The sequence below is a fragment of the Artemia sp. Qi Xiang Cuo genome, chromosome 16, assembly GCF_049724085.1.
Source record: "Artemia sp. Qi Xiang Cuo chromosome 16, ASM4972408v1, whole genome shotgun sequence".
Taxonomy (NCBI): Eukaryota; Metazoa; Arthropoda; class Branchiopoda; order Anostraca; family Artemiidae; genus Artemia; species Artemia sp. Qi Xiang Cuo.
In genome coordinates this window covers 15772565-15800299 of record NC_142809.1, presented here as the reverse complement: position 1 = coordinate 15800299, position 27735 = coordinate 15772565, and the positions used below count along the sequence as shown (strand labels likewise).

Here is a 27735-nt window from a genome sequence, read left to right as displayed (position 1 = left end):
CCCTCCGAAAAAAATCCATGGTACAGCCTTGCATCTCAGAAAACCAGTTTCATAGCTACAAAAACAAGTGATGGATGATACAATGCATTGGACTTGTATAATTTGGGCTGTATGTTTCCACATGGGTGGGGGGGGGGGTAGGTTGAGTTAGGTTTCCATAATTTTATTTCTAAAGTATTATTTTATCATCTTGTTGTTGTTATATATCTTTAGGATGACCCTAACTTAACTTATTGGGTGTGTTTCCGATAACCCACAAGAACCATGTTGCTTATCTCGAGGGGTATCCAACTTTCCGCCACCTGGTGTATATCTTGAAGCGCGATGCGTCGCGCAGTTCCGTCACACATGGCACAGTCCCCGCAATACATGGCACAGTTCAGTCACGCTTGGCAAGCGCCACCGTGATTCCTGGAAGTTAATTTCATCTCGAGACAAGGACAAGGTCACAGATGCGAGAATGGGCAAAGGTTGGTAAACTACGCCTTGATGAACCACCTTGTTGTCACCGATACCATATTTCAGCACAAACCTAGCCACGATCAAAATTGAAGTGTTTTGTAAATGAGGGTATATTAAGAGAATTTTTCGGGTGGAATCGTCTGCAAGAAATTTTCGGGTAGGGAAATTTCCAACGAGGATAGAATTGGCCGCGGGGTGTTTTACGTGGGAGAAACTTTCCATGGAGGAATTTTTCGCGGGGGATGGGAATTCTCCATGGACGGGGAGCAGGATTTCCCGGCATTATTTAAAGAGTGATTAGAGATTAAATAAAAATCATTTTTTTTTTACAAAAAGTAAGGATCAACATTAAAATTCAAAACGAATATAAATTATTCCATACATGAGGGGGTTTTGCCCACCTCAAAACCTCGCTCTTTAAACTAAAGTTTGACTTTTTGTCCTTATTCGTTAAGCACGACGGTACTTACGTATTATCCAGAAAACACGCTAAAATTGTATCGCAAAAAACTAGTCATGCAACATCTTTAACAAGACAATTCTTTTGTCTCGCTAGGCAGAATCTCACTCCGTGAACAATATTTAAACTTTAGTTTTTTGGAGTGGAGGGACAAAAAAAGGTACCTAGGTTAGGCTAGCTTATGTTACGTACCTATTTAATATATGCTTTACCCCCACCCCTTCCCCTAATGGACAAATATATAGCCCAAATTTATTTCTAAACTATTATATTTTCATCATATTTTGTTTTAGTTCATTAGCATTAACCAAACTTCACTTCTCGCGTGTTTTCTAGCTAACGCGTAAGAACCAGCACGACTGCTGAAACACAAGGCCGTTTAATCAGAATAAGAAGATTTTGAAAAATACTAAAAAACTTTAGCAAGAAGAGTGAGGGACAGAGGAGGGGAAACTCCCCTCGCGTGCAGAATAATTTTTGCTTGTTTTAAGTTTTAAAGTTAGTCCTTAATTTCAGTTGAGAAAACTTGTTTGTCTGTTTTTTTATTTGAGACATATATAACGTCATCTGCATTTCGATGGTATGCATTTATTATTGACTATGCAGTCAAAAGGAAAAGAAAGGCACCGGAACCGGAAAAAGATATGAATCATTTGGTATCGCTTCTTAAGAATGTGACTAATCGTTTATTTATTTGTTTCTTAAAACCCGCTTTCCGTCCATAAGTGTAGAATCACGAGTGCAAATCGAAAAATTATTTAGTGTTTAGGCACTAAATTTAAAATGTAATCTTTTTGCATTTAAGTAGTGCATGGCAAAAACTAGCGTAACTGGATGACGCAGAGTGGTAGAGCGAATATTTATATCTTATTTACAGATTTTAATTTTTTCACATATTTTAGACCATTAATTATACAAGCGCAGGCTAGCTAGGAAGTTTGCAAGGGGGGGGGGCTGAAGAGACTCGCCGTTTTATATCAGATGCATAATAAAACGATCTAGAATGGTCAGAAGTCTGGGAAAATTCGTTAAAAACTTTAATTTTGGAAAAAAATATTCATACTGAAGTCGATTCAAAAATATTTGATTATTACCGCTTTTCTAATAGAAAAGTCCGATTTCTAACAACGATTTCTACTAAGCTTCAAACTTATGGTTTTCTCTTTTAAGGTTTTTGAATTGTTGTAATCCCTTGTCAAAATATATGCAAATATTTTTGCAATTACCAGTTTTTGTCCTTTAAGCAATTTAATATAAACTTCTCCATGCATGAAAATCTTCAATTTTTCCACATAAGTGTAACAAGCATGAAAACGTCATTGCAATACTGATCTTTATATTTAAGCAACTATCTAAAAATTTTGATGAAATGTCCTTCCAGATTCCTACGGGAAAGGTATAAAAAAGAGGCGAGGGAAGTCATTCAGTTGCCCTCAAATCATTTTCGACTTGTAAAAAGGGTAGCCTACTAGAACTGTCTATTTCCTGTCAAATGAGTTCCCTTCAAAGTTTCTGCGACCATGTCTTCCCTGTCAAATGGCTCTGGGGAAAACAATTTATGACTTATGCATTGTTGGAGGCGTATGGCTCTTCCTAGTTGTTTGGTTTCTGATGTTAAATTTATTATAAAAAATATTATCGAAACTTACACGTCATCGCAGAGAGAATGTGTTGTTAAATATCTGGCCTTCAGCCTATGTATCAAGGAGTTTGCTCTGAGACATGCAAATGCAGGCAAAATTATTTCCAATTTCCAACGAAAAAAATTCTGATGACTATTTGCATGGAAGAATTGGTCTTTCATTTTCATATTCAATATCAACCGTTAAACGTCTGAACTTTTTTGTCTATTTATAGCAACATCATTGTACAGGAAATCACCAAATATGTCTAATATTGCACTACTACAAATTCAACGCGACTTGGCAAATTTTAAAAAAGACCCAGTTCCGCAAATCGAGGCAGAACTATTGGATTCGAACATGCATGAATGTCATTTCCTATTGAAAGGAACAGAAAATAGTTTATATGCGGGTGGCTATTACCATGGAAAAATAGTTTTCCCAAATGATTATCCTTTATCCCCCCCAGCGATTTACATGATTACGCCAAATGGAAGGTTCTTAGTTAACACGAGCATTTGTCTGAGGACTATTAGTCACCATCATACAAGCGAATGGTGGCCAAAATGGTCGCTTTCCTCTATTTTATTGAGTATATTTAGTTTTATGCTGGATTATGGTGCTATGGGGATGGGGGGTCTACGGACAACCATAACGGAGAAACGAAAATTTGCTGCCGCTAGCTTAGAGTTCAACCTGAATGATCCAGTAGTTAAAAATTTATTTCCAGATTTGTATGAGGAAATGGAAAAGAAAATTGATGCAGTAAGAAGAAGAAGTACCTTCAAAAAGTTGATCACCAGATTTTTTGGTTATAAGAATGGCTAGTCAAAAGCTATCAAAACAGATTCTTTGTATTTTTCTGCTATGTTCCGTTTAATTGGGCTGTTTAAAACTAAAGAAAACTAAGTGTATATTGGATGTTAAGAAAAACAGGGAAATTTAATATTATGGAGACATCATGTATCAATTTTTATGCATTCGGGTTGCCAAATTTTTGAATGTATTAGGTATGACCGCGGACCTTAGAAGTAAAATTGAGCTGCTCGAGAGAAATCCGGTTGATTTTTTTGAAAAATGGAATGTTGTTCTACAAGAAGGTTTGGATGAGGATAGCCAAGTGCTAACGTCTGATTTTAGTGATTCTGCGAAGTATGTATTTTCTAGTGATTTGTTTAGAGATAACCCTGTAAAAGATAGGGATTTGAATTTGTTTCAAAGTGTAAAGGATTAAAAAGTTCACACATATATGTGTCAGTTAATTGAAAATAGCCATGGTATTCGTGTATTAGGTCTAACGGAAACGTGGTTGAATGTTAGTAATGAACCTTTATTAGATATTAATGGTTACAATTATCAGGGAAAATAGGTGCGAGTAGAGGCATAGTGGATTGGCGGCTTACATGAAATCAGACCTGGAAGTCAAGGTGAGGGATAATTTATCAGTTTATATTGAAATGGCACTGGAGAGCATGGTACTGGAGGTTTAGCGCCGACAAGGCACTCTTTTTGTTGTTATTCTTTATAAACCGCCGTCGTCCCCTTTCTTTTGTTTTTTTGAGTTGTTGGAGGAATTATTGGAAAAGCTACCAGTATGTTGGTCTCAGTGTGTACTTATGGGGGATTTTAATATTTATTTGAATGTTGATAACCGAGAATCTCGACAGTTCATTAACATGACGTTTAGTTATAGCCTTTTCCCTATAAATAATATTTCCACTAGGGTAACTAATAATAGTGCGACATTAATTGAAAAAATTTTCATGAATATAAAGCAATATGTAAAGTATTGTCGACCGCGAGTGATAATAAACGATACATCCGACCACTTCGGGGCTATGGTTACTTGTGAAGTCCTCGTGGTTCTGGATCCAAGAAAGATCCTACTTATCTTAATCAACGGGCTTTCTTTAAGTTTAAGAATAAACTGGAGAAAATAGACTGGAATTTCCTAGATGAGTGAAAATATTGTAATGAAAAAATTAGCAAATGCTATGAGAAGATGATTTTTTTTGCTCAAAAGGACGCAAGTAAAAGTATCTTCTATGCAACATAAAACCATCACTCCAAGGAAACCTTGGATGACAAAAGCACTTCTGAAATCTGTGACAAAAAGCCACAAGCCTCTATATGGTCAGTATTCTCAGTGACCGTGAAATAGATCGACAAATTTATAAAAAGTATAATGTCGCATTAGATAAGTTGCTGCGGAAAACAAAAAATGAGCATTTCAAAAATAACTTGAAAGAAAATCAAGGAAATCCTGCTAAAACTTGGGACACCATAAGGTTAGTTATTGGAGGAAAAAAAGTTGTTCTGCCCGCAGGCAATGGAAATCGCGAAGCAACTGATTTAGTAAACGATTTGTCCCAACATTTTTCAGAAGTAGGTGAGAGAGTGAAGTCGTCCATAGGAAGCAACCCCAGTGATGGGAACTTTAAGAAAAATCTACCCCCGCCAAGTGATACCAGTCTTCGCCTTCGGCAGACTTCTATGCATGAGGTGAATGAAATAGTTAGTAACATGTGAAATGGAGCAGCGGGAGCAGATTCCTATCATTTAAAGCAATAACTTTTATCTTACCTGTGATTCCTCCAGATTTTGTGTCATTAATAAATGGTTGTCTCAAAGAAGGGGAATTCCCTGATAGTTTTAAGAAAGTCAGAATTGTAAATTTGCATAAAGGTGGTGACCGAAGTGATTTCAACAACTATAGACCGATTTCACTCCTATCAATTTTATCGCGGATTTTTGAAAATATAATATATGAATTCGAAGCCTACGAATAAATTAATTTCTGGAAAAAAATATTTTTTTACAAGAACCAATTTGGATTTAGGAGGTTTTTCAACGGAGCATACTATACAGTTTCTGACAACTACAATAAATGATGCGCTTGATGACAAACTGAAAGTTGCAACTATTTTTTTGGATATCCTCAAGGCATTTGATACCATAGACCATGAGATGCTGTTGAAAAAACTGGAAAATGCTGGAATCAAAGGAAACGCCCTGAAGATTCTTGCTTCGTTTTTGAGGAGACGATCACTATATGTACGAGTGAACGAGGCTGAGTCAGGAATTTTTAGATTAAATTGCGGAGTACCCCAAGGCTCCCCTCTTGGCCCCTTGCTGTTCGTGATTTATATAAATGATCTTGATTGCGCACTCTCTGAGTTGGTGACGGATTTGAGTGAGAGATATTGAGTTTTTTTAAGGGCACTATCCCAGAAGGTGCTCACTTTCCGCCACCCAGCATACATCTCAGAATAACACGTATGCCACACAGCTCCACCGCACTTTCGCCATTGTTGGGACGAACTACGTGGTCAACATGATTTCTGTAAATGGGTGCCCCCTCGACAATACACCCTTTTTTCCTTACTGTAATCATTCACATATAGGGTGAGGCGAAAGTCCTGCTCACCAGCGGTTAATTAAACAATCAGCTTTTACAGCTTTTAATTGCTAGAAAATCACAATCGAAGCTCCAATCATTCTTCGTATGTCCTAAGGATATATTCCTGTTGCAAGTGACTTCCCTTATATAGTAGCCCTACTCCCCTAAGTTAGAGGGGACTTGAGACCCATACACCTAAAAGGCCAAAAATATGCAATAGTTCAAAACCCTGGAGCATTCGGAAGAATATCTCACATTTTTATGCCATTTTTTTTCGAACCTTACCCCCCCTTCATCTCCTATAAAATTTACCACATACTTTTTTCTTCCTTAGCGTCTCCCCTCCCAAAAAATTCAAGAAGCTCCTTATTACAATATAAAAAACTTCCAAAAAACAAAAAGACTGCAGAAGTTGCAAAAAGTAAAAGACAATGAACTGCCAAACAACAAAAGAATGTTGAAAAAAAGAATAAATAAAATGGCATTTCAGATGATCCAGGTTTTTGTTAGACCCATGTGACGATGAAAACTGCTATTTGATGAAATTAAAGCATTCACCCATAATAATAATTAAAAAAAAAAAAAAAAAAAAAAAAAAAAAAAACAGCAAAAACTAGATTTTTACATTACATAGTCGGCTGTGTCTCATATAAAATTGACCTTTCAATAATTATTCTATTGCGTAATTCAAATATTTCAAAAAGTACAATAGAAATAGAACGTGTTATTTTAGCGTCTTCAATGAATAAACAGGAAGGAGGAATTGAAGTCATCCCAGGATTGCTTAATTGAACGCAAATTGTGGATTTGCCACCCATGATTTAAATCTAAAGAATGAAATGATAATTATGCTAATGGTTAATTTACATATTTCAGAGGGCATAGGCAATGGAGCATTCCAGGTTGTTACTGATTAATATAAAAACGCAATAGAAGCAAAAATATATAACCCGGGGAACGCTGGGAAAGTAGTTTTTTTGTATCTATGACGTCACGCGAAATCACACATGATTTTGAATGAGTCCAAACGGCTAAGGCAAAAGGCAAGGAAATTTCCTGAGGTAAAGATACACAGAAATGCAGCGCAACAAGATCTGCGGCTAGAAGACATGTGACAATAAGCAACACAACGAATCCAAATCAAAATAATAGATACAGAAACCTGGGAGTTAGAAGATAAGCGATAGGGATGGTAACATCGAATCGTAAATAAAATCTGCGGTTAGAAGAGAAGCAACAATGAGAATCGCAACAAGTGCCCATAATCATGCGGTAACTTAACGGAAACGAGTAATCATATAACCACTAATGGGTATCCCTAATTTAGGCTCATCTCGAATGTCTGCTTTAAATGAAAAAGAAAAGCACTACGATCAAGGCCATATCCAAGAAAAGGGAATTACCAGGTTGACCCCCCCCAAAAAAGCCCAAATCGTAAAAACGTAACAAAATGCTTATAAACAAATTTTGGTGCGTTTTTTTTTGCTTTTTTATGCCCTGCCCCCGAACAAAAATCCTGGATACGTCCTTGGCTATGATTCATCAAACTTCAAATTATGTGCTACAATAGGCTATGATAATATCTTGATATAATCGAATTTCTTAATGTATTTGTTTGTAAGTTTGTACATGAATGAAGTATTTAGTTCTGAATCAGAGAAATAACTCTTAATGTCTTACTCAATTTAAAAAGTGAGGAACTCGAGATGAGTGAGGAAAGTGAGGAAAGTGAGGAAAATGAGGAATTCTAGAAATCGCGTGCACAAGTTGGTGCGTAAAAGGGGACCTTCTCGGAGAAACTAGTAATTGGTGGAATTCGTCATAAAAATAAACTAGACACACAAAACCTCAATTCTTTTATGTATGCATTTTTTTTTCAAGTTGAACTTTCACCATCAATGTAGGTTCTGGGGTGCTACCATTTCGAACAACCATCACAAGCACTAAACGTCATTTCGTCGACAAGGAAAATCCGTCACAACCAATAACCGTCAGAACGTCGATGGTAATAACATCGACACGTCATAACATCTAAAATTTTTTAGATGTTATGACGTATCGATGTTAGGATTGTCAACGTTCTGACGGTTAGTGATTCGGACGGATTTTCTTTATGAAAAAAAATTTAGAAGTTTACATAATAGTAATAAGTATATACTAGTTTAGAAACAAATCTTGGCTATATATTTGCAAATCAGGGTGGTGGGGTAAAGCATAGGATATATTAGATGCGTAACCTAACCTATGTACCTTTCCCCCCATAAACCCCAAAAAACTAAAATTTTGAAATTTCAGATGTTATGACGTGTCGATGTTATGACGTGTCGACGTTCTTACGGGTAGCGTCTGTTACTGTCGATGTTGTGACGGTCAGTGGTTCCGACGGATTTTTTGTCGATGTTACGACGGATTTTGTCGATGTCCTGACGTTAGTGCTCCTGACGGTTAGATGTTATGACGCCTTCACGTAGGTTCTTATTCATGAAAGTTTTTCAACGAATCCACCCAGTGAAAGGCGAATTAATTTCAACATCATTTTGTTCAGGGCAAAACAACAGGAAACCTTGCTTCGTATAAAATGTTCGTTTTACAGACTGGGAAATCAAAAGATCCTAAATCAGGCAAAGCGACCCAGGACATCCAATGCATTGGCCTCCTAGATCTTCCGATACCATGTTAACACCCTTTGTCAATAATGCTGTTTAAAATAGCCTTTCCAGGTGCCAGATTTTGTTTATTAAAAGACAAATACTATTTGAGACATTGACTCAAAAGCAAAGAAACGTTGGTTTCTATAGACTAGAGTTTGTAGTATCAGATACATATTTTGAGAGTCACAAATCATACACAGATGGGTCAGTGTTCACGGGGAGCTTATTGGGGATATTACTTCGCACACGGGCGGATCTACAGCAAAATCTAGGGGGGATGGGGGGGGGGGGTTAATATGACAAGAGCATCAATGAGCAAAATCTTGGGGGGGGGGGTGACAAAGGTGCTAATAATTGACCAAATTGACAAATATATTTTAAAAAGAGTGAAAAAAAATAAACACAAAAAGAGGGCGCCAGAAAAAATCTTGGGGGGCATCTCCTGGATCCGCCAGTGACCTTGAAAATTCTTGTATATCAAGAACAAGTCGCCTTCTACTCGCTGATAGCCTACTTACATATTGCAGAAAAACGAGTTTTCTAATTTTAAAGGCTCGTTATAGTATTATACTATAAAAAGTATATGCTAAACAAAAAGGTATAAAAGAAAATACCTAAAAAGGTACGAAAATCTAGCTCACTATTTAATAAACTCGTTTTTGTTGTTATACCTTAGAACCAAGGCCGTATAGGGGGTTAGGGGTTCGAACCACTCCCTTCCTCCCCCCCCCCCGAAATGTTTTCCGACTGGTAAAACCGTAACAAAATGAATATAAACAAATGTTTGATACATCCTTTAAAGTTTTTTGCCCCCCCTCCGAAGAAAATCCTGGATACGACCCTGCATAGGACCCAACTATTAGAAAAAATTAGACCTTTCCGGGAGAAAACAATTAAAAGCTTGTAGCAGGCAACGGTTAAAACAGAACAAGCAAAAAGAAAGAAATAGTTCTAAGGATTTTGCAATAAACTTATTTCTAGCATGAAGAATTAAATACAAACTTCAAACGTTTGTGCAATTTATAATGAAGAATTTTGTAAAAAGCATACATTAAAAGTGCTCATGCTAAACAATCAGCATTTTTCAAATTCCTTATTGCTTAATTAATTACTGAGAAATAACGCAGCAAAATTAAGGCCACTTTCTACCAAAGATACAGATATTAAGTTGGCAATATCCTGGTTTTGTCTTGACTGAGATCCAATATATGTAGATATGTAGAAAAATTATTTACTTAGTCAGATAGTTATATATCATTTTTATTAGGGGGGGGGGGTACAAACCCGGAGAGTCGAAGGGCATGGGCTTTATAATAATTTTTATCGGGGTAGCCCCCCCCCCCCCAAACGACGTCCCTGACAGTAGGTGGACAAATATGGTAGCCTATATATGTTACCGTGAATGTCCGAGATTGGTGAATGTTGACATTCACCAGTGAAGGTCCGAAATACCTTTTTTTTTCCTCTTGGATTTTGTCAGCACTGCCAGTTCACTTTTTCAGTTTAATGCAAGGTTTGATGATGACAAGTTATGTTACGTTAGATTAGGCTAGGGTTTTAGCCAATTTCTGATATTTATAGCCAAATTTAACCTAGCTTTAACTTTTACCATCATAACTTGCATAAGACTGAAAAAGCTGACTCGCAAAGCTAATTGAATCTAAGCAGTGAAAAGGAATTTCGTTCCTTTACCGGTGAATGTAATTAGCCAGATTTCGGACATTCATGGTAACATATATATGTATGCACACACAAGGGCGTATCTACGATTTTCGTTCGGGGGGGGGGGGGGTAAAAAAATCCGTACAAAATACATCAAAGATAGTTTAAACGCATTTTTGTTTTTTTTACGGGTCAGTCAAAAATTTGGGGGGTCATACCCGATAACCCATCCTCCCCTGAATACGGCCTTGTATACACATATACTTTTACCGATATTATCGTTAGTATCAACTGTTATGTAGATATAAGATATAGTTGTGTAATTAAATAGTTAACATAAATAATCATAGGATATATAGGTACCAGGATACCGTTGGTTCGACTCTCACCGATAGCAAGTCTTTTATCGCAATTTTCCACTATTTGTTAAGAAGGTTGGTGGCCCGATCGTATATTTCAGGTTTTGCCTACCGGGGTCGGCAAGGTTTGCTGCTCTTGCAGAGCTAGGTATCATTGTAAAATGTGATTAGTTTCACCTTTGCCGCTAAAAGTTGCAGGTGTTTAGCGTTATTTCAATTTACTGATATCTGTATAGGTTTTACATAATCGATTATCAACAATTCGATGATTAATGCATAATTGATTTTCCTGTGGGTAGATCTGAAGAAAACCATGGCTGGAACTTTCTGCATTAATGTTTCGAATAATTCATAAACGGTTCTGTGTGAGCTGAACATTAAATATATAGGATGTCTACTATATATAATATGTATAATATATACAATGTGCATGTATAATATATAATAAAATATATATGGATGATATATATAAAATAGGATAAGGGAAATTATGTGCAATTACCATAATATGTAAATAAAATGTGCAATAACCAACCCACAGCCTTCGAAAAATACATTTTATTTTATTTTCAAAAAATTACCCCCCCCCTCCATAATTAAGAAAAAAACTTATTAATTAAAAGAGGAAAAAATATTGGTAGCCTCCCTCCTAAGTCTTTGTGGATACCACTGTGTGTTCCATCAGTCACTGACTACTAGCAAATTAACGCTGTCCATTTTTCCTTGATTAAAAAAAAAAAAAAAAAAAAAAAAAAAAAATGAAAGGGTCGAGGCAGGGCCGTATTCAGTATTTGTTTCCCAGGGGTATACAGAAGGATTTTTTTCGGCGAGAAGGGGTTTACAACCAAAAAAACTTCAAAGCCGCATAATAAATTTGTTTATATTCATTTTTGGGTACTTGTCTAGAATCAGGTAAGTGCGCGATAAGTGAAGTTTCGTTAATGCTAATGAAATAAAACCAAATAGGATGAAAATATAATAGTTTATGAATAAAATTGGGCTATATATTTGCACATTAGGGGGAGGTGGGGCTAAAGCCTAACATGTATTAAATACGCAACCTAACCTAGCCTAACCCAACCTAGGTACCTTTTATTCCCCCTAAACCCCAAAAAACTAAAGTTTAAATATAGTTCCCAGAGTGAGAAACCCTTTGTTTATACAACATCCAGGCATTACCCGGTAACTGTTCTCGCAATACAATTGTCGCGCACTTACCGGATTCTAGACAACTACCCATTTTTGTTACGTTTTTACGAGTCGGACAAACATTTCAGGGGGTGGTCAAACTCCCCCCCTGGATACGGCCTTGGCTCCTGGTAAGTTGTTGACAGCAAATGATGTTGACAACAATCGTTGTTGACATAAATCGATGCTTGACAGCATCAAATTTGAAAGGGTCCTGGTAAATTGAATTGGAATGGCTGAAGAGACATAATCAAAATCGTCAATGTTCTTAGTAACCTACTGCCTACACTAGTCACATCTGGTCGCCATTGAGCCGAAGGGTTTTCTACTATGGTTGTTTTCCAACCATAAGAAAATTCCAACCGTTAAATAGTTATTCTTATAACCCTTCTTTTGGAACTTCTTCAGCCTTTGTAAATCAAACTGAGAAGCAAAATCTCATAACCAGGTGCCCCAATCATTCAACACTAACTGCTTCACCAATTGAAGAAGACATTCCACAGCTCTCTACTTGCCTTACAGAAATAACATTTGCCTTTCCTGTAGAAGAGGATGAGTCACCAACATTATCAAAAGGATCCACTGTCACGTACAAATTTTAACCAGGTCAATTTGCAAATTGAGGTCTTTATCCGCCGAAAGCAGAGTTGCGGAATCAGCAAGTTATTGATACTGCCTCCGACTCCTAGAACCCAATACAATTTTCTATTCGGACTCCGAATCTTAGGAGAACTGACTCCTGATCTTTGGAGTTTTGAGAGGTTTGAAGTCGGCTTTAGCTCCTAAATCTAAGCTGTCAAACTTGAACTAAGGTTTTTAACACGCGTTCGAAGTACTCCAGAGTCGTGTTTCACCACCCAGAGTGGTGGGTATTGACCTAGAATTGTGTTTCACTCACAGTATAAGTATTAAAAAGTAGCAAAAATTAGTATACTCTCCATTAAAGGTTTTTGGGACACATGAGTCGCACACCTTCTTTAAGACTCTGCCTTCGCGCACGCGCTATGACAAATTTTTAGCGTATTGCGATGGGATTTTGGGAGACCTGTTGCTCTGAAGCTACTGAAGCTATTGTTTTGACGCATTGATAACTTCCCTTTGATGTGTCCCATTTTTGAACCAAAATTTCGCTACTGTTTGATATTTATAATGTGGTTTCACTATTCGAGATTCGCAGCTTATGTCTGTTTCCATTTCCTTCAACTTCTAAGGGTAATGAATTATACTATAAACCTCAACTCCAATGCCCTAATTTACAATTACTCCGACTCCTTCATCAGTCAATTACTACGACTCCAAAGCATTCCCAAATCCAGATGTCATTTTTCAAACGACCCATTCTTCAGTATATTCTTCTAATCTACAATAAAAGATTTCAAGCCTCGGTCTATGTACAGCCCCCCCCCCCAAAAAAAAAACAAAACAAAAACAACTATTTTTACCCACAATTCACCTGATTCTTCTTTTTTTTTTCTTTTTTTTTTAACTTATGCAGCTCGTTAAAACCGGTAAAGTTTTAATTTTGTTGAAATCCAGCATTTCAAGAGATACTTCGAACCTTTGATTCATTAATCAATCTTAAATAAAATAAAATAATTCCTTAAATAATCACTCTTAAATAATTTTAAATAAAATTACTCTGAGAAACTTCTAATTTGGTATCTTGTGTGACTTGATTATTTTTGTGCTTGATGACAAATATTCCCTGTGCTCACCATATTTTAATTATTATAGTATTTTTATATTTCATTAAAATATATCATGTCTGGATCAATGTTCGGGCTTTTAATAATTCGTAGCTAGTGCGTTTAGATGGATTTTCTGCTAGTTGACAAATATTTCTTACATTGGCAATATTTTCACCATTTTAGTATTTTTCATTTTTGATTAAATATAATGTTTGGGCAATTGTTCAGGCTTTTATTAATTCATAGCTTATGCGTTTTCATCATATTTGTGCTCGGTGACAAATTTTTCCTGTGCTGAACATATTTTTATTATTACAGTGTTTTTATTTTTTTATTAAAAGATACCATGTTTGGGCTATTGTTTGTGCTCTTATTAATTCGTAAATTGTGCCTTTTGATAGCTTTTATGCTCGTTGACAAACTTTTCCTATCCTCATCATATTTTAATTATTATAGTATTTTTTTATTTTTGACTAAAAGATACCCTGTTTGGGTCATGCCAATAAAAGTGTATCTTGTTATCAATAAACGGTTTGATTATATTTGCTTTCTAAATATTTCTTTTTCATTGTGTTTTTATGTTTTTATTAATTTATTATTCTCCATTGAAAATGAATATACGGCCAAAATATTCACTTAGGTTTTATTGAAGCCACTGCCTTCGCAAAAAATCTTCATTTCGTCATAGCTTCTTGTTTATAGTAGTGTCCTTGTCTTTAGAAGAAAGGCAGACATTATATGCTGGGGAGTAAATATTGTCCGTATCTCGGTCTGTGTGAAGTGAGCTCTTTACGGAATTTTACGTTACGTGGGCTTTTGTTACGTAGACACAATATCAGCATCAAAATGGAATTCCTGTAAGAGCAACTAATATATTTTGAAAACAAATTAACAAATTTTTCCTGGTAAGCTCTTAACACTACATCAGAGCTTGAATAATCATCTCCATTCCACGTTTTTAATTTTTTAATTAAAACGTTAATTTTTTAATTAAAAAATTAAATTTTTTTATTAATTAATTAATTTTTTAATTAATTTTTTAAAAAGTGGGCTTTTGATGATTTGATTATTTTAGACGATCATTTTATGGGTTATTACATTACCCTACTTTGAACGGTCTTGTTCAAGCGTGAAAATTTCTACTTAATGTAACGTAACTTAGCAACTTTGCGTAAAAAAAATCATACGTAGTTTGAAAGCCGCTTTACACCCATTGGCCCCTTTACAAAATACTCAATTCCAAACTTACCCTAATAATCTGCCACAAGAGTCCAAGAACTAGATGAGGTTTGCCCTTTGCCAAGTCGTGAGCATCAATATTGATGATATTGCACCCAATACTCTGAGCTGAATATAAAGCCAGCGTTAAGTTTTCGTGCTTAGTGTACAACGTCAAGTTCTTCTTGTTTATGGCTCTTTCATCGATTGTGTCCGGGCATGAATGATTGATAATCTTGCTGAAAAGAAAACAACACTAAACAAAAGACAATAAAATAATATTAAAGAATGAATAACGAATGTTTAAGGTTTCTACAGCATAAACTTCATCAAGTTTGCAATGTCATATTTGAGAACAAGTTATCTTGAGCTAACATAATATAAATGTCATCCGATTAACGTCGGTTGATTTATAGCTTTTTTTCTCTCTTTTTTCCCCTTTTCTTGATTACAGATTCGCGTTCTTGTTGATTACACTTTCGTCTATTAGTCTGGACATGAATGACTGATAATCTTGCTAAAAAGAAAACAAAAATAAAGGAAATACAATAAAATGTTGGCAAATGATTTAAGAACAACTTCTACAGTATAGTTGGACAGGTTTTCTTGCGATAAAAAAAAAAAAATTCCCCAATTAATATTGAGCGTTTTGTAGCTGCAGCGAGGGTTCAGAATCCCTCCTTTTATAGTGGAAAGCATTTTGGGGCATGTTACAAAACACCGAGTGTCTTGGAGAGAGAGCTAAGACCCTAATGTCCCTCACCAGAAAGAGTTGAATGCCCCCATAGTGAACGATTACGGTAGCTACCAATAATTCAGGTATTCTTTGAGCAAAGGATACTAAATTAATTTTTCTTCTAATCATTGTGAAACTTGCATTCTTTATAAAGTATATACAAGAGAGTGGTGTAAAAAGTTGCCATCCTACAAAGACACAAGGCGATTTTCTTGAAAAACAAATTTAATTTTTCTTCAATGCTCCCTTGCAAATCAACACACTTCTACCAGCAAATCTCCCACCTCGTTAACCCCCTAAACAAATATCTTGTCTAATTCGTGGCCTTTAAAACCTTCTTGTATTGAATTCCTATCCTAGTTCAGCCCAAGATCGAGGGGGTTATGCCAGTTCATGAACATCTCAGAGCGCCACGTGTGCCACAAAGTTCCGCCACGCGTGAAACACTTTCGCCATGCTTGATATGCACCACCTGGCGTACGGTGTTCTAAAAGTCAGCGACCCTTTCCCAAGATTTAACTCTTAAAACCCTTGATAATTTTTATATATTTTGAAACTGTTGACATAATTTGAAAGTTAAGAGTTCCATAATATAATAAACCGTTACATACTTTCGATCTACAGAAGGAAAGGAGTAGATTAAAAAAAATTCCAATATGGTTTTGACCAATACCAAGGAGTATAGGAAATGGTAGGAGTGGGATTTTCGGCAAGATCCCTCTATTTACAAAATACCTCCACGACTCAGCGTAACAAGACTGACGAAAATATCATGCTACTGAGAATTCAGTTTAAAATAAGGAGATAACATAAAAAACAGCAGCGCCACTTTACTGCAGCGCCTGGCAACTTCATTAAAAATATAAAATTTTCAAGAAAATTGGATAATCGAAATCCTTAACCTGCATTTTATTGAATTAAAGTTAAAACTTCTCTGGAAGTAATAGCCAATCAAAATTCTTTTATTTTCAATAACTGTGTTAACTGAAAATCCAGTCTGCGCAACGTAGCCCTAAGTTAGCTTGGGAAAATATTGGTAGGCCAAGTAGACTACCAGATTTTAAGCTGATGCTAGCGATAGAATTTGGGATTTATTGCCTATCCCTACTACCTGAAGACACGAGAATAAAATATATAAACAAAAAAAAACAGGCTTAAACAATGCATGAAAAAACAAAGAAAACACAAACACTATAGCTAACGTTAACGGTAAGCACAAACAATAAAGAGAAAGACAAACTTTCGCTTGTATAACGTTGGTGTGCTTTCTTTGTCTTTTCGTTGGTAGACTTCCAGATAAGAAGCCAAAATATACAGACTTTTATTATTAATTTTGCACCAAAAAAGTTTTGTTATTTTATACTGTGTTAAAAAAAATTCATTCGTTGTTAATAGACTTTTGTTTCAATAGTAAATGGAAAGGCACCGCGGCATAGAAAATTATTTACGATAAACAAATGCCGATTAAGACAAGAGCATTGGAATTTGTTCCAGTTCTTATTCGTATATGTGGCTTTCAACTTATAAATAGTGGGTTTTTAGAACAATTGAAAATGTTCTTAGATATTTCTTCTAGATCTAAACTCCAAATGCTTCAACTAGTAAATCTACCTTCCTGAGTTAGAAAAACTAGAAAAAAAGTTGAGACTGAGTCTGGAAATGAATGACTGATGATCTTGACATAAAGAACAATTAATGGCAAAAAAAGGACAGACAAATAATAGAAAAATACAAACAAAACAGAACAGAAAAACCAAAAGAACTATTTAAAAACAATAACAATTATCATTATAACAAAATTAAGGACAACAACAGCAAGCATTTTTTTTTGTTTGTTTCATAATGTTGCAAGGAAAGCCAGTCTATGAGCCACACACCAAATGGGGAGTATTATATTAGCTTTTTTGTAACCATTCGTGAGTTCTACCAAAACTAACCCCCTTCAAGATGAATTTCCCCTCAACAATTCATGAAAGCTCTACCTGTATTCCCTTGGCCTTTTTGGACACTAAAGGCCAAACATTCCCCCCTTTACCAATAACAAATACTATGTGTTAACAATGGGTGAATTGCATAACGCCAGCCCTTGCCTCAAGGGCTGTAGGGGGAAGGTCATCCCCAGAGGCATAGTTATTGGACCTTTTAACTATGCTGAACAAAATGGCTGATCTCAAAACTTTGATCGGATGTCTTTAGGGAAAAAAGGCACTGGAAGGGGCTGATTGCCTCCCATTCACATTGGACTCGCGCTAGAACTTTTTAATTTCCAGTCGAATGAACCCCTTCTAAAGTTTCGAAGACAACTCCTTCCATATGAAGTGCCTTGGAAAAAAAATACATAGCCCACTACGCTCTTTACTTAGGCAGCTTGCGCTGCCTATGATAGGAAAACCCTCTCTCGTTTGAATCCCATAATAAAAAGCGCAACCATCATACGTTTGCATAGGCAAATATTTGCTTGGTATTTATTTTCTATTCATTTTTATCTACTGACGCATCTTAGCACCTTCTTTTTTGCTCTAGATCTTAGTCATTTCATTTAACTGGATAAATTCAAGCTATGATTCACATGCTAACTGAAAGGTCTGTTTTGACCATTATGTTACTAATTCCGAAAATATTATCTTGCATACTTACATGCCTTGGGAAATTAAAAATTACGTCAAGCATCAAAAATTAATGTTTTGTAGTGTAGGAAATGATAGAATAAAATACAATCTACACTAGGTACATAAATGTGACACCCGTGCGGGAAAGGGAGGGGGCTGGCCAATTTCTCGAGGGTTTAGAGTCTTGGGTTAACAAAATAAAAAAGGCCCATTTTTGGGCTGTTATTTTTTTTTAATAAACTAGTGTTCTTCGAGCTAATCAATTTATTTAGATTCAATGCCGTATCCACAATGTTTTTCGGAGGGGGGGGGGGGAGTATTTTTATGGTGGAGTTTACAAAAGAAAACTTTCAAAAACGCAACGAAAATGTTTATATGGAATTTTGTTACGCTTTTACGAGCCGGACAAAAATCTCGGGTGAAGGGTGGCGGGTTTAAAACTCCCTACCACCCTCCCCTGGATACGGCCTTGTTAAGATCTTTTTCTTCTGTCACGGTTTCTTTTTCATACTTTCATTACCTCCATTTTTCGTTATTTTCATATTTATATTAGAATGATGATGGATTAGCAGTGTTCGTAGCCCGAACATCTACGTTATTCCTTGCTAATTCAAAATTTCTATGTCATGGCCCTTTCCTTGAAACTTTTCAAGAAAAGAGCCTCCATGAACGGTTATGCAGTTTTTTGTAGTAGGGGGAGTTAAATTTTGAAAAAAGTAACATGCGCGAAAAATCAGCAAAAAAAAACTAGATAGATACAGCACAATCAGCTTAAGAAACCGCAGCTTTCCTTAGAAGGTGTAGTTCCATTTGGGAATAAACATATGGCAAATGTTTGAATTTTTACGAATAAAAAGCGTTGTCAAATTTGACTAGTTAATTTTGTTTAAATATTTTAACGAATCAACGTGACGACACTGACAAAAATGTGATACTACCTTAAAAGCTTCATAATTTTTAAACAACCACAAGAAAAACGTCAGAAAATCATGGTTTTCAGGTATGAATAGACCTAAGATGGATCCAGAGAAAAATTTTTTTTATTCTGAAACCCTTGGTATTTTAAACTTTTCCATGTGAGTACAAGTTGCAAAAGGCAGGGTAAAATTGTCTCAATTAAAAAAAAAAAAAAGATAAACAGCCTTTTAATTTATGACAGCTGTACTCACAATCATCATTTAACGATATGGTATGATAACCCTGTGTCACAAAGGAGGGCCGTAATCATCTTAAAATTTGCAGATGGAAACGATGAAAAGGCGGAACTGCTTACAATGAAATGCAAATCTTTTAAATATGAAATTACAGACGAGAAACTGATTATTGAGAATAATTCATTGCAACACCAAGCCACCAGAGCAACTGCGCACGCTTTGCCTATCCCCCAAATAGTTCAAAGATTCACTCTACTCTCTCCTATAATGCCCGAGTTTCCTTTAAACCTTATCATATGACATCTACCCCCCCCCCCCCTTGTATTCGAGGACGACTTAATTTTGGTTTTGCCTTAGCTAGATGGCCAAAAAGCAAAATTTTCGGCAATCTACCTTTCCTCACCCTTAAAAAATGGCCCATCTATTTAAGCCTTCCTTTCATTAGAGCCCTAGAAAGTGAGACCAAACCACATTTTCCAGAGCTTTTTATTTGATGGTCACTCAAACGAGTGCCTAAAAATGTCTGTAGACAATCCCATTGGTTAATCCAATAGTTCCCAACGGATCTTGGGCACGCCCCACCAGGCATTTTTAAAAACCTGATGCCCCCCCCCCCCCAAATGATGTTTAAATTTTGTTTTTCAAAATTTTACTTGTATTCACTTGAAGGAAATTTAAAAGGTCATTAACTTGTTGTTGTTTTCTCAGGTCGTTGATTAGGCATATTTTATGCCAATGAAAAATATTGTGTCTTTTACTCTTTAAATGCATTTGAATGTGACCTCATTCAAATAATTTTTTTTCAAAATTAAGGATCTAAAGTATAGCTAGCCAAAGGGTGCACGTCTTGTTCATGGCCCACCAAAATATTGCCATGAATCACCCCCCCCCCTCCCCTGGTGGGGCGTACGCCCCATGTTGGAAATCATGGGGTTAATCAGATATATTTCCGTATGGCCAATATACCAATTAATTAATTTGCCAATTTATTTAGAAGTTCCTATACAAAAAAATATAAACAGAAAATCGAAACTTATTTTAAAACACAGCAGTAATTATGTAACAAAATTGCCTTCACTCCATACTCCACTTGGGACCTCTGGCTAACGGCCTTCGTAAGAGCTGGCTTTATAGTTGTCATCTTTTTTGTGATGACTTTTCTACAGTTTCATAGCCTACAGCAATGATCATGGCTCTAAAACAATTTTGCTAAAAAAAAATTGACGCTTCTAGTGTTAGCGCTTCTGTTTCACGAGATGAAATCACAGAAAGTGAGAGAGGGAGAGAGACAAAAGACAGAAGTTACCTTTATAGAAGTTGTTAGCAAAAAAGGCAGCTTTGACAGCTCTCTTTCTAGCTATTTTTTCTAACCTTTTTGTTCCCGGTGCTTTGTTATTAAGAGGTAACTTTGGCTTTTAACTACCCTTGAGAATTTCCCAAAAAGATGAGGCGTAAAAATGGCCTTCTCTGGCTTTCAAATACCCCTTATTTTGTCAATATGTTTCAATTGTTTCTGATTTGCAGTTCAGTATCTGCTGAACCCTTTGTCAGCAGGTGTCCTGTCGACAGTAGTGGACAAGGGTCCCATCACTAGGCAGCCTACTTGTGCCCCTTAAACACCAAACATTAGGACAAGTGCATATATGCCAACGATTAAAAGCCATTGATCACAAGGGCCAAGGACTCCTTCTCGTTGTTCAAACACTAATTATCCTTTGACAGGTTCACCTAAGGAAACTTTGTTACGACTTTTACTTCCTTTAAAGCAGGGTTTTCGAACGTTGGGTGCTGGCCTGATCGGTGTGGCATGCCACAAAATTTTGGTGGTTTGTGGGAAGGACCCTTTGGCTGACCACACTTTAGAACCTTAATTAAAAAAAAAAACCTTTTTCATGTAAATAACGTAAAATCTATATACATTGAAAGAACAAAAAAGATACATGATAGCATTACAACAATGTCATACATCGTATAAAAGGTGCTTTACACAGACAATATTTTTCATTGGCATGAAATATGTTTAGAGGAAGACCCCCCCCCAAAAAAAAACCTAGTTAATGGCCTGTTAAGCTTCCTTCAGGCGAATACTCACAAAATTTTGAATAAAAAATTTCAACATTACAAGGAAACATCAGGATTTTAGAAATGCCTAGGTGGGGCATCACCCCAAATCGGATGGGAGCCACTGCTCTAAAGGATAAAGTTTGAACAACTTTCAACCCAATCTTGAGCGGCTCGGAGGCTGCCCTAGCAAGTCCTCCATAATTCGCATTAAGAATGCGCACGGACCATGGACTTTAGTTGAACTACAGTCACCTTCAAGCCTCCGTATCCTTCCGTAGTCAGGGCTCCTCAAATTGATTTACCCAACTCATCACTCTAAATAATTTAATTAGTAGTAGCGACGGATGCTGTGTGGATAGAGCAGCAGAACCGTTTTTGTTGTAAAAAAAAAATCCTGGATTCGACCCTGTTGAGCAGGAATATGATCGATGCAAGCCAAAGCACTTCCTAGGGATTCCTGGTTTATAGAGATTCTTGAAGTCCCAAATTCCCACCGCGGAAGCGATTCAACAACTAGCTATTCTTTTTTTCTTGATTGTATTTATTAATTACACTGCCCAAATTTACACGGAAATCTCTTAATTCTACCAGAATATATCTTTTAGGTCAATATGTTGGAAATCTCAATGTCTCAAAATCGCAAGGCTATCTTATATGTTTTGAGTGTATTGGAGGTCTCCATAGAAAAAGGTACCGTAGGCGACTGACCATTCCGGTTCCTCTTATATGGCAATATTAACTTTGATTAAGAGAAATTTTGTTATCAACTAGCATTGGACGGAGTAAGGGCAATGTCGGACCACAGCGTTTTAAAATTAGAAAACGTGTTTCCAAAGAAACACCATATCGAGTAAAAATTCACAATTAAAACTGATTCTGAAACGGTGATTCTTCATCGAGATGCAGCTGAACAGCAATTTGTAATAATCAAAATAGTTTCTGAGATTTTGAAGAAAAAAACTCCCAGCCCTCTTAGCCATGACATCCATTCGACATAAAAGAAACACCATCGAAATCGCCATCTTCAAAAACCCCTGAACGGATTTTAAGTCCTACATCTTGAAAACTAAGCAAAACCCCATTTTCGCATGGATAGCACTTGTATTCTTTTTTCCTTTTTTTTCTTTTATAGAAATTTACCTAGCAAATAAGGGTTTAAAATAACAAAACTTCAAAAAGACACATTTAAAACCAACAAATTTACAAGTTTGATCGCTTATTTTTGTCAAAAAGCTAAAACCAAATCTGACCCGCGTTTTCAGGCTCAGCGGGTTCGAACACGGGTTGTTTTCGCCTTGTGCATCAAGCGTTTTCACAAAGCGGGGTCTCGAGGAAAACACGGGGTTGAAACTTCGAACCCGCTGAAACTAGACGAAACTAGACGAAAAAAACGAAGAACTAGAAACTTGAAACTAGACGAGGACACCCGTGTTCGAACCCGCTGAGCCTGAAAACGCAGCTCTGGTTCCAAAACGAAGTCAATCATACTAATCCTAAATCTACAACTGTTTTCGATAAAAAACGACATCTGATCTCCCTTGCACCCTCGATTACAATATGTAATCATCGGTTTAAAGGAATTAAGAGATGGTTTTGGTGGGATAAACTCCATAGAAACCATCTGGGTTGTTGTCCCAGAATTGGGTCTACATCTAGTCCTGTCAGTTCCCTCTTCAAGAGAGCAAAGTTCGTTCGTAAGCGATGGTACAGGGAGAAAAGCACCCTCCCGTGTTATTTTTCTGTGTGCTATTCCTCTTTGCTTCATGAAAACTAAGGAAACATCATTATGGACACAGAGAAACAGAACGAATAAAAGTAAGAAATCTTGTGACTTAGAATCATCATTTTTTTTATTGACTTAAATTTTCACACAAGAGAACCAATCAAATGGAATTTAACTTTTCATTTTCTTTAATGGTTAAAAGTTTCACACACGAGTTTTTAAAGCTAATCAGGTTTAGAAAAGGTGATCTCTCCAAAAATAATAAACAAGGTCATGGGCTGACACAAAAACGTCACAGATATAAATCAAAGGAATTAAAACACACTTTTTATGAAGAAATTATAGGGCAGTAATCCCTCTTTCTATCTGTCAGGCCTCTTCAACCGTACTTTTTTCTTCAAGGATAAAAACAATTAAAAGCAACAAAATCCATCAAAGAAAACAGAAATTGGATTTTAGCCAAAGGGAGTTTCCATAGCTACAAAATAAAAAGCCCTTATATTCAATTTCAAAATCATCCAAGTCATTTAGAATATATGGAACAGGATTTCCTGCATTAATTCAAATATATTTTACTTAATATATTTCCCTTTTTATAGTTAATTGAATCCGCCTTTTTACATACTTTGCTGACAGCTCAACCCTGTCGAAACCACTCAACAAAAAAATTGCTATTTATTTAATTAGACAAAATAGAATACCTTTCTAAAAGGATTATATAATCAACATTAGACATTGGGCAAATACTGCTTAAGGCCATCCTGAAGGCTAGCACCAGTGTCAATTGGGGAGGGGGTCGTGTGTCTATCCCACCTCGGATTTTTTTATACAATAGAAGTTTGTCACTGGATAAATGCTACCTAAGGCCAGCAGTGGTACCAATTAGGGGAGAGGGGTAGTGGGTACCCCCCCCCCCTATTATTTTCTTGGACAAATGCTGCCGGAGGCCAGCTATGAAATTACAGGCTAAATGATGTGAATCACAAGCGATAATTTCGGTGGGACCTGGGCCACGTTGTCCTCAGACTTGTTGAATGTGTTTTCCTATAGCCTGATTTCGAAAGTTCATGAGAGCTCCCCCCCCCCAACAACGCCCCTGTCTCCACCCAATTTAATTTATATCTAATGGGCTCTTCTTACGAATTTGGATGATGAAAATGTAGTACTTTTTCCCTCGCAGAGATAAAATGGAGCACCGACATGCCAGACCATAAATGTAGCTGTTGAATGAGTTTCACTGGCCCACCCAATAATTAGGCCGATGAGAAGAGATCTTCATAATATCATTAAAACCATGCCGTCTCTGCAGAATAAAATGTTATGATTTGTATTTCCAATCATTGAAATAATTTTTATTATTACTGAGAATCTGAAAAATTATTAAGATTTGGCGCAACACTTCGCAAACTTTGCCTATGTTTTATGTCTCCCTGAATGCCACCCCCCCCCTCAAAACGGCTTCTCTGAATATACGATTTAAAGTTGCGAACAAATTGTAGTAATTTTCATAAAAAAGTGTCAAAAAGTTTAGTCTAAGTACCGGAGAATATTAGCCAACATAGCAAATGATTGACCTTAGTTGGACGAAACGGAGCAGCGTAGACTTAATAAAGAGTCATGCGCGTCCAACATATTTTTCCCCGATCCCTTCTTATGGAACGGTACCCCTAGGGTTAACACGACCCCCACAGACCCTGCAACCATCATCCTAATTTATACAAATTACCCATTGTTCACAATTAGATTTTAGTAGAAAAGGCGGGCGTGTTTGGTCTTGGTGGACTGATCCACATGGAACTTAGGATCGTTTGCTGGGCAAAGATTTACAGTTTCCTAAGAGTATACTCCTGAAACGACACGAGTACCTAAGTAAATCAAAAAGACGTTATGGGCGCCGAGTCCTTATGGGCGCCTGAGTTTTCAAAATACATTATCTGCAACATTTTGGGAATGGCTGTGGGAATCGAGCTGAACCTTTTAAGGAATTAGGGGAGGAGTGGACATCAAATTTGACTTGTAGGAGAGGGCAGATATAAATTTAAAGACACTATGCGTATCCAGGGGACCAAAATAGCATATCTGCCATATCTCGGGAACAGCTTAGAGAGATGAAATTGGAGCTTTCAGAGTATTGGGGTAAGAGGGCAAGGGTCCTTAAAATGTGGCACTTAGGGGAAAATGATAAGGGTTTCAAAATGTTGTCTCAGATCTTTTTGCACTATTGCAATATTAAACCCAGTCAATCTGCAAATCTATTCATTATGAAACAATGAGGTACACTGAAAGGCAGCATATGTGCCCAGGTTATTGTAAAAGCGTATCAGCAATCAACCCAAATCACTTATCAATAAATAAGTGAACAGAAATTACAGTATGTAACCGAGTCAAACTCAAAACGAACAAAAATTAACATCAGTAGGGCTGACAACCCCCTTGCCTCCTCAAGACCAGAACATATTTTTTATTTTACTTGAAAAGAAAAATGACCGGGGATTGTCAGTTTAATATACATATACCGATGTTTATTCCTTAAAATTTTATTGATTTTTTATCTATTAAAGTAAACATTTATAAAAAAAAATGAAAACATTTTAATTGTATTTTGTTTCATATTTTTTAATGTGTTTTTTATGATTTTTAAATGAGCCACCCAAACGAGTGCCCGAAGCTATCCGTGCAAATTCCTCAGAAAACATCTAGCACATTTTCTTCAAACTTTCGGAGTGCCAACACTTCAGAGCCATACTTCCCCACCGGCACGACCGTAATTTCCATTATTATATTCTTGATTCAAAGAAATATTCTCTTATTATTCCAATCTTTCTTAACTATGAAAAGACACCCTTTGCCTTGGCTTTTTTACTTCGTCACTCCATCTTTAATATTAATACAACCCGAATCAATCCTTTCAAAATCGATTTTGATAAAATCCGCCATATCGATTTTGTCATAGCCTTTATCAATTTTCATTCTTAATATAAGCGACGAAGTTTCGAAAAGATAAATTCTTGTCAATAACGTTCAGATCGAGGACATTCGAATCCCCTGCACAATCCAAGTCGAGGATATTTGTACCTTTTAAACCTTTATATGTTTGATACCAGGTTCTCCCATAGGTTTTACCGCGTTCCTTAAGAAGGCCATCATAATAATCCATAGGAACAGGAAGGACATAACCCTACTCAACTCCTGATTCCAAACTGAACAAGCTATAACTTCATTTCCTACCTTAAACACATGTAAATTATTATCCTAAAGGTATCCTACAGAGAAAACAAGGTGAAACATTTGACAAGCTCGAAGAACGTGACACCGTCTGTAGATTTCCAAAAAGAAAATGATGTACACCGTTAGAATTCGAGTGATAAGTGTTACTTTCAAAATACATAGTAAGTATGACGGCACTAGACCCTTGAGGTCCAAACCGGCGTTGCTGATCTCTGTTTCGTGGCCCTTCAGCCAGGAAGTGCAATGGGGGGGCTGGGGGACAGCCCTCCTGTGCTTTGGCACACCCTTCCTGCTTACCTTCCCCAGATTTCTCCAGGTACATGGAATTCGCGAATGCAGAACTCCTAGTTGTAGAATTCCCCTCCCCCCTTTCCATCTGTAGTAGTTTAAATGTGATTAATGCAAGTTCTTAAAGGTGAGATACTCGAGTAATAAGGCTATGATTCATGAAAAGTTAAAGAAATTGAAGAGAAATGAAATTGCCAAGGTGCGTCGTAATTAAAAAAAACTTTACATAAAACTTACCACAACAAAATACCATCTTTAACTGTGTCATAAAGAGATTTCCCGTCGTCCTTAATCGGCAGTAAGTGCTTCAAATCTAAATCCTCTCCAAGGTTTGAATTCACCCAATCAGAAAAGGCTAACTGTTCTTCAAGGCGAACTGAGTGGGTTGTACCCTGACTGCTGGCGTCTGACATACCCCCAATTGTTTCCAAATTCTCCCGTTTAGAGACGACTTGTTTAAAGGTAGCTGCCACATCCTTCGCTTTCAAACTTTGGCAAAGCTATAAAAATAATTTTAATTTATACGAGATAGAAACAGCAAAACGTTACTTTAACTTTCCAAAATTTAGTTAAAGCTTGCAGCAAGAAACCTTACTTAACCTTTACCTGTTTCTTGTTATTGTTAATAGCTGCGGTGAAAATCCACCTTTAATAAAAATACGTTGATTACATTCCTGTTCTAGAAGTTTGCAAGAAAAATCTAAAAAGCATTTTATTTGACATTTTTAATGACATTTCCAGTCAGGGTCACCAAAAAGGCGAGAGGAAGTAGGAGGGGAGGGGCAATTGCTCCCACTCAATTTTCAGTATTTTCATTTTTTAAATGCCCCCCCCCGTGTTTGCAAAAGTATTTTTTGCTATCTTAATTCTTTAATCAAAAAAGATTCCTTTCCCCCCACCTCTCCGTGAATTGGTCTCCTTGCTGAAAAAAATAATAAATCGAACAACAAAGTTAGGAGAAGATTTAGAGATTGCCCATGTGTCTCTGATATTGCCAAGCAGAGAAGACTATAAGATGGTTATGCCACACAACACGCAGACCAGGTGACTATCAAACAGGTAGTGGTAAGGAACTGTAAGTAAGGAGCGACCCGGCTCAATACTAACCGAAAATCTAAAAAACAGAATTTTGATACCAATAGATATATCAAAAGAATTGGCTTTTTATGCAGATTTCAAATATATAAATTTCAGCAGATTTAGTTTTACCCATCAAAAGTTAC

The 27735-nt window shown here is 36.5% G+C and overlaps 1 protein-coding gene across 1 annotated transcript in view; it reads right to left on the bottom strand.

Annotated features, from left to right (window-relative positions):
- Nucleotides 1-27735, bottom strand: part of Fim (plastin-2 fimbrin) — a 132386-nt gene that overhangs the window by 38913 nt on the left and 65738 nt on the right. Inside the window, exons 3-4 of the mRNA XM_089102669.1 lie at nt 26750-27012; nt 14742-14949 (exon numbers count right to left, since the gene is read on the bottom strand). Coding sequence (XP_088958795.1) covers nt 14742-14949; nt 26750-27012 — 471 coding nt within the window. The remainder of the gene's footprint in view (nt 1-14741; nt 14950-26749; nt 27013-27735) is intronic.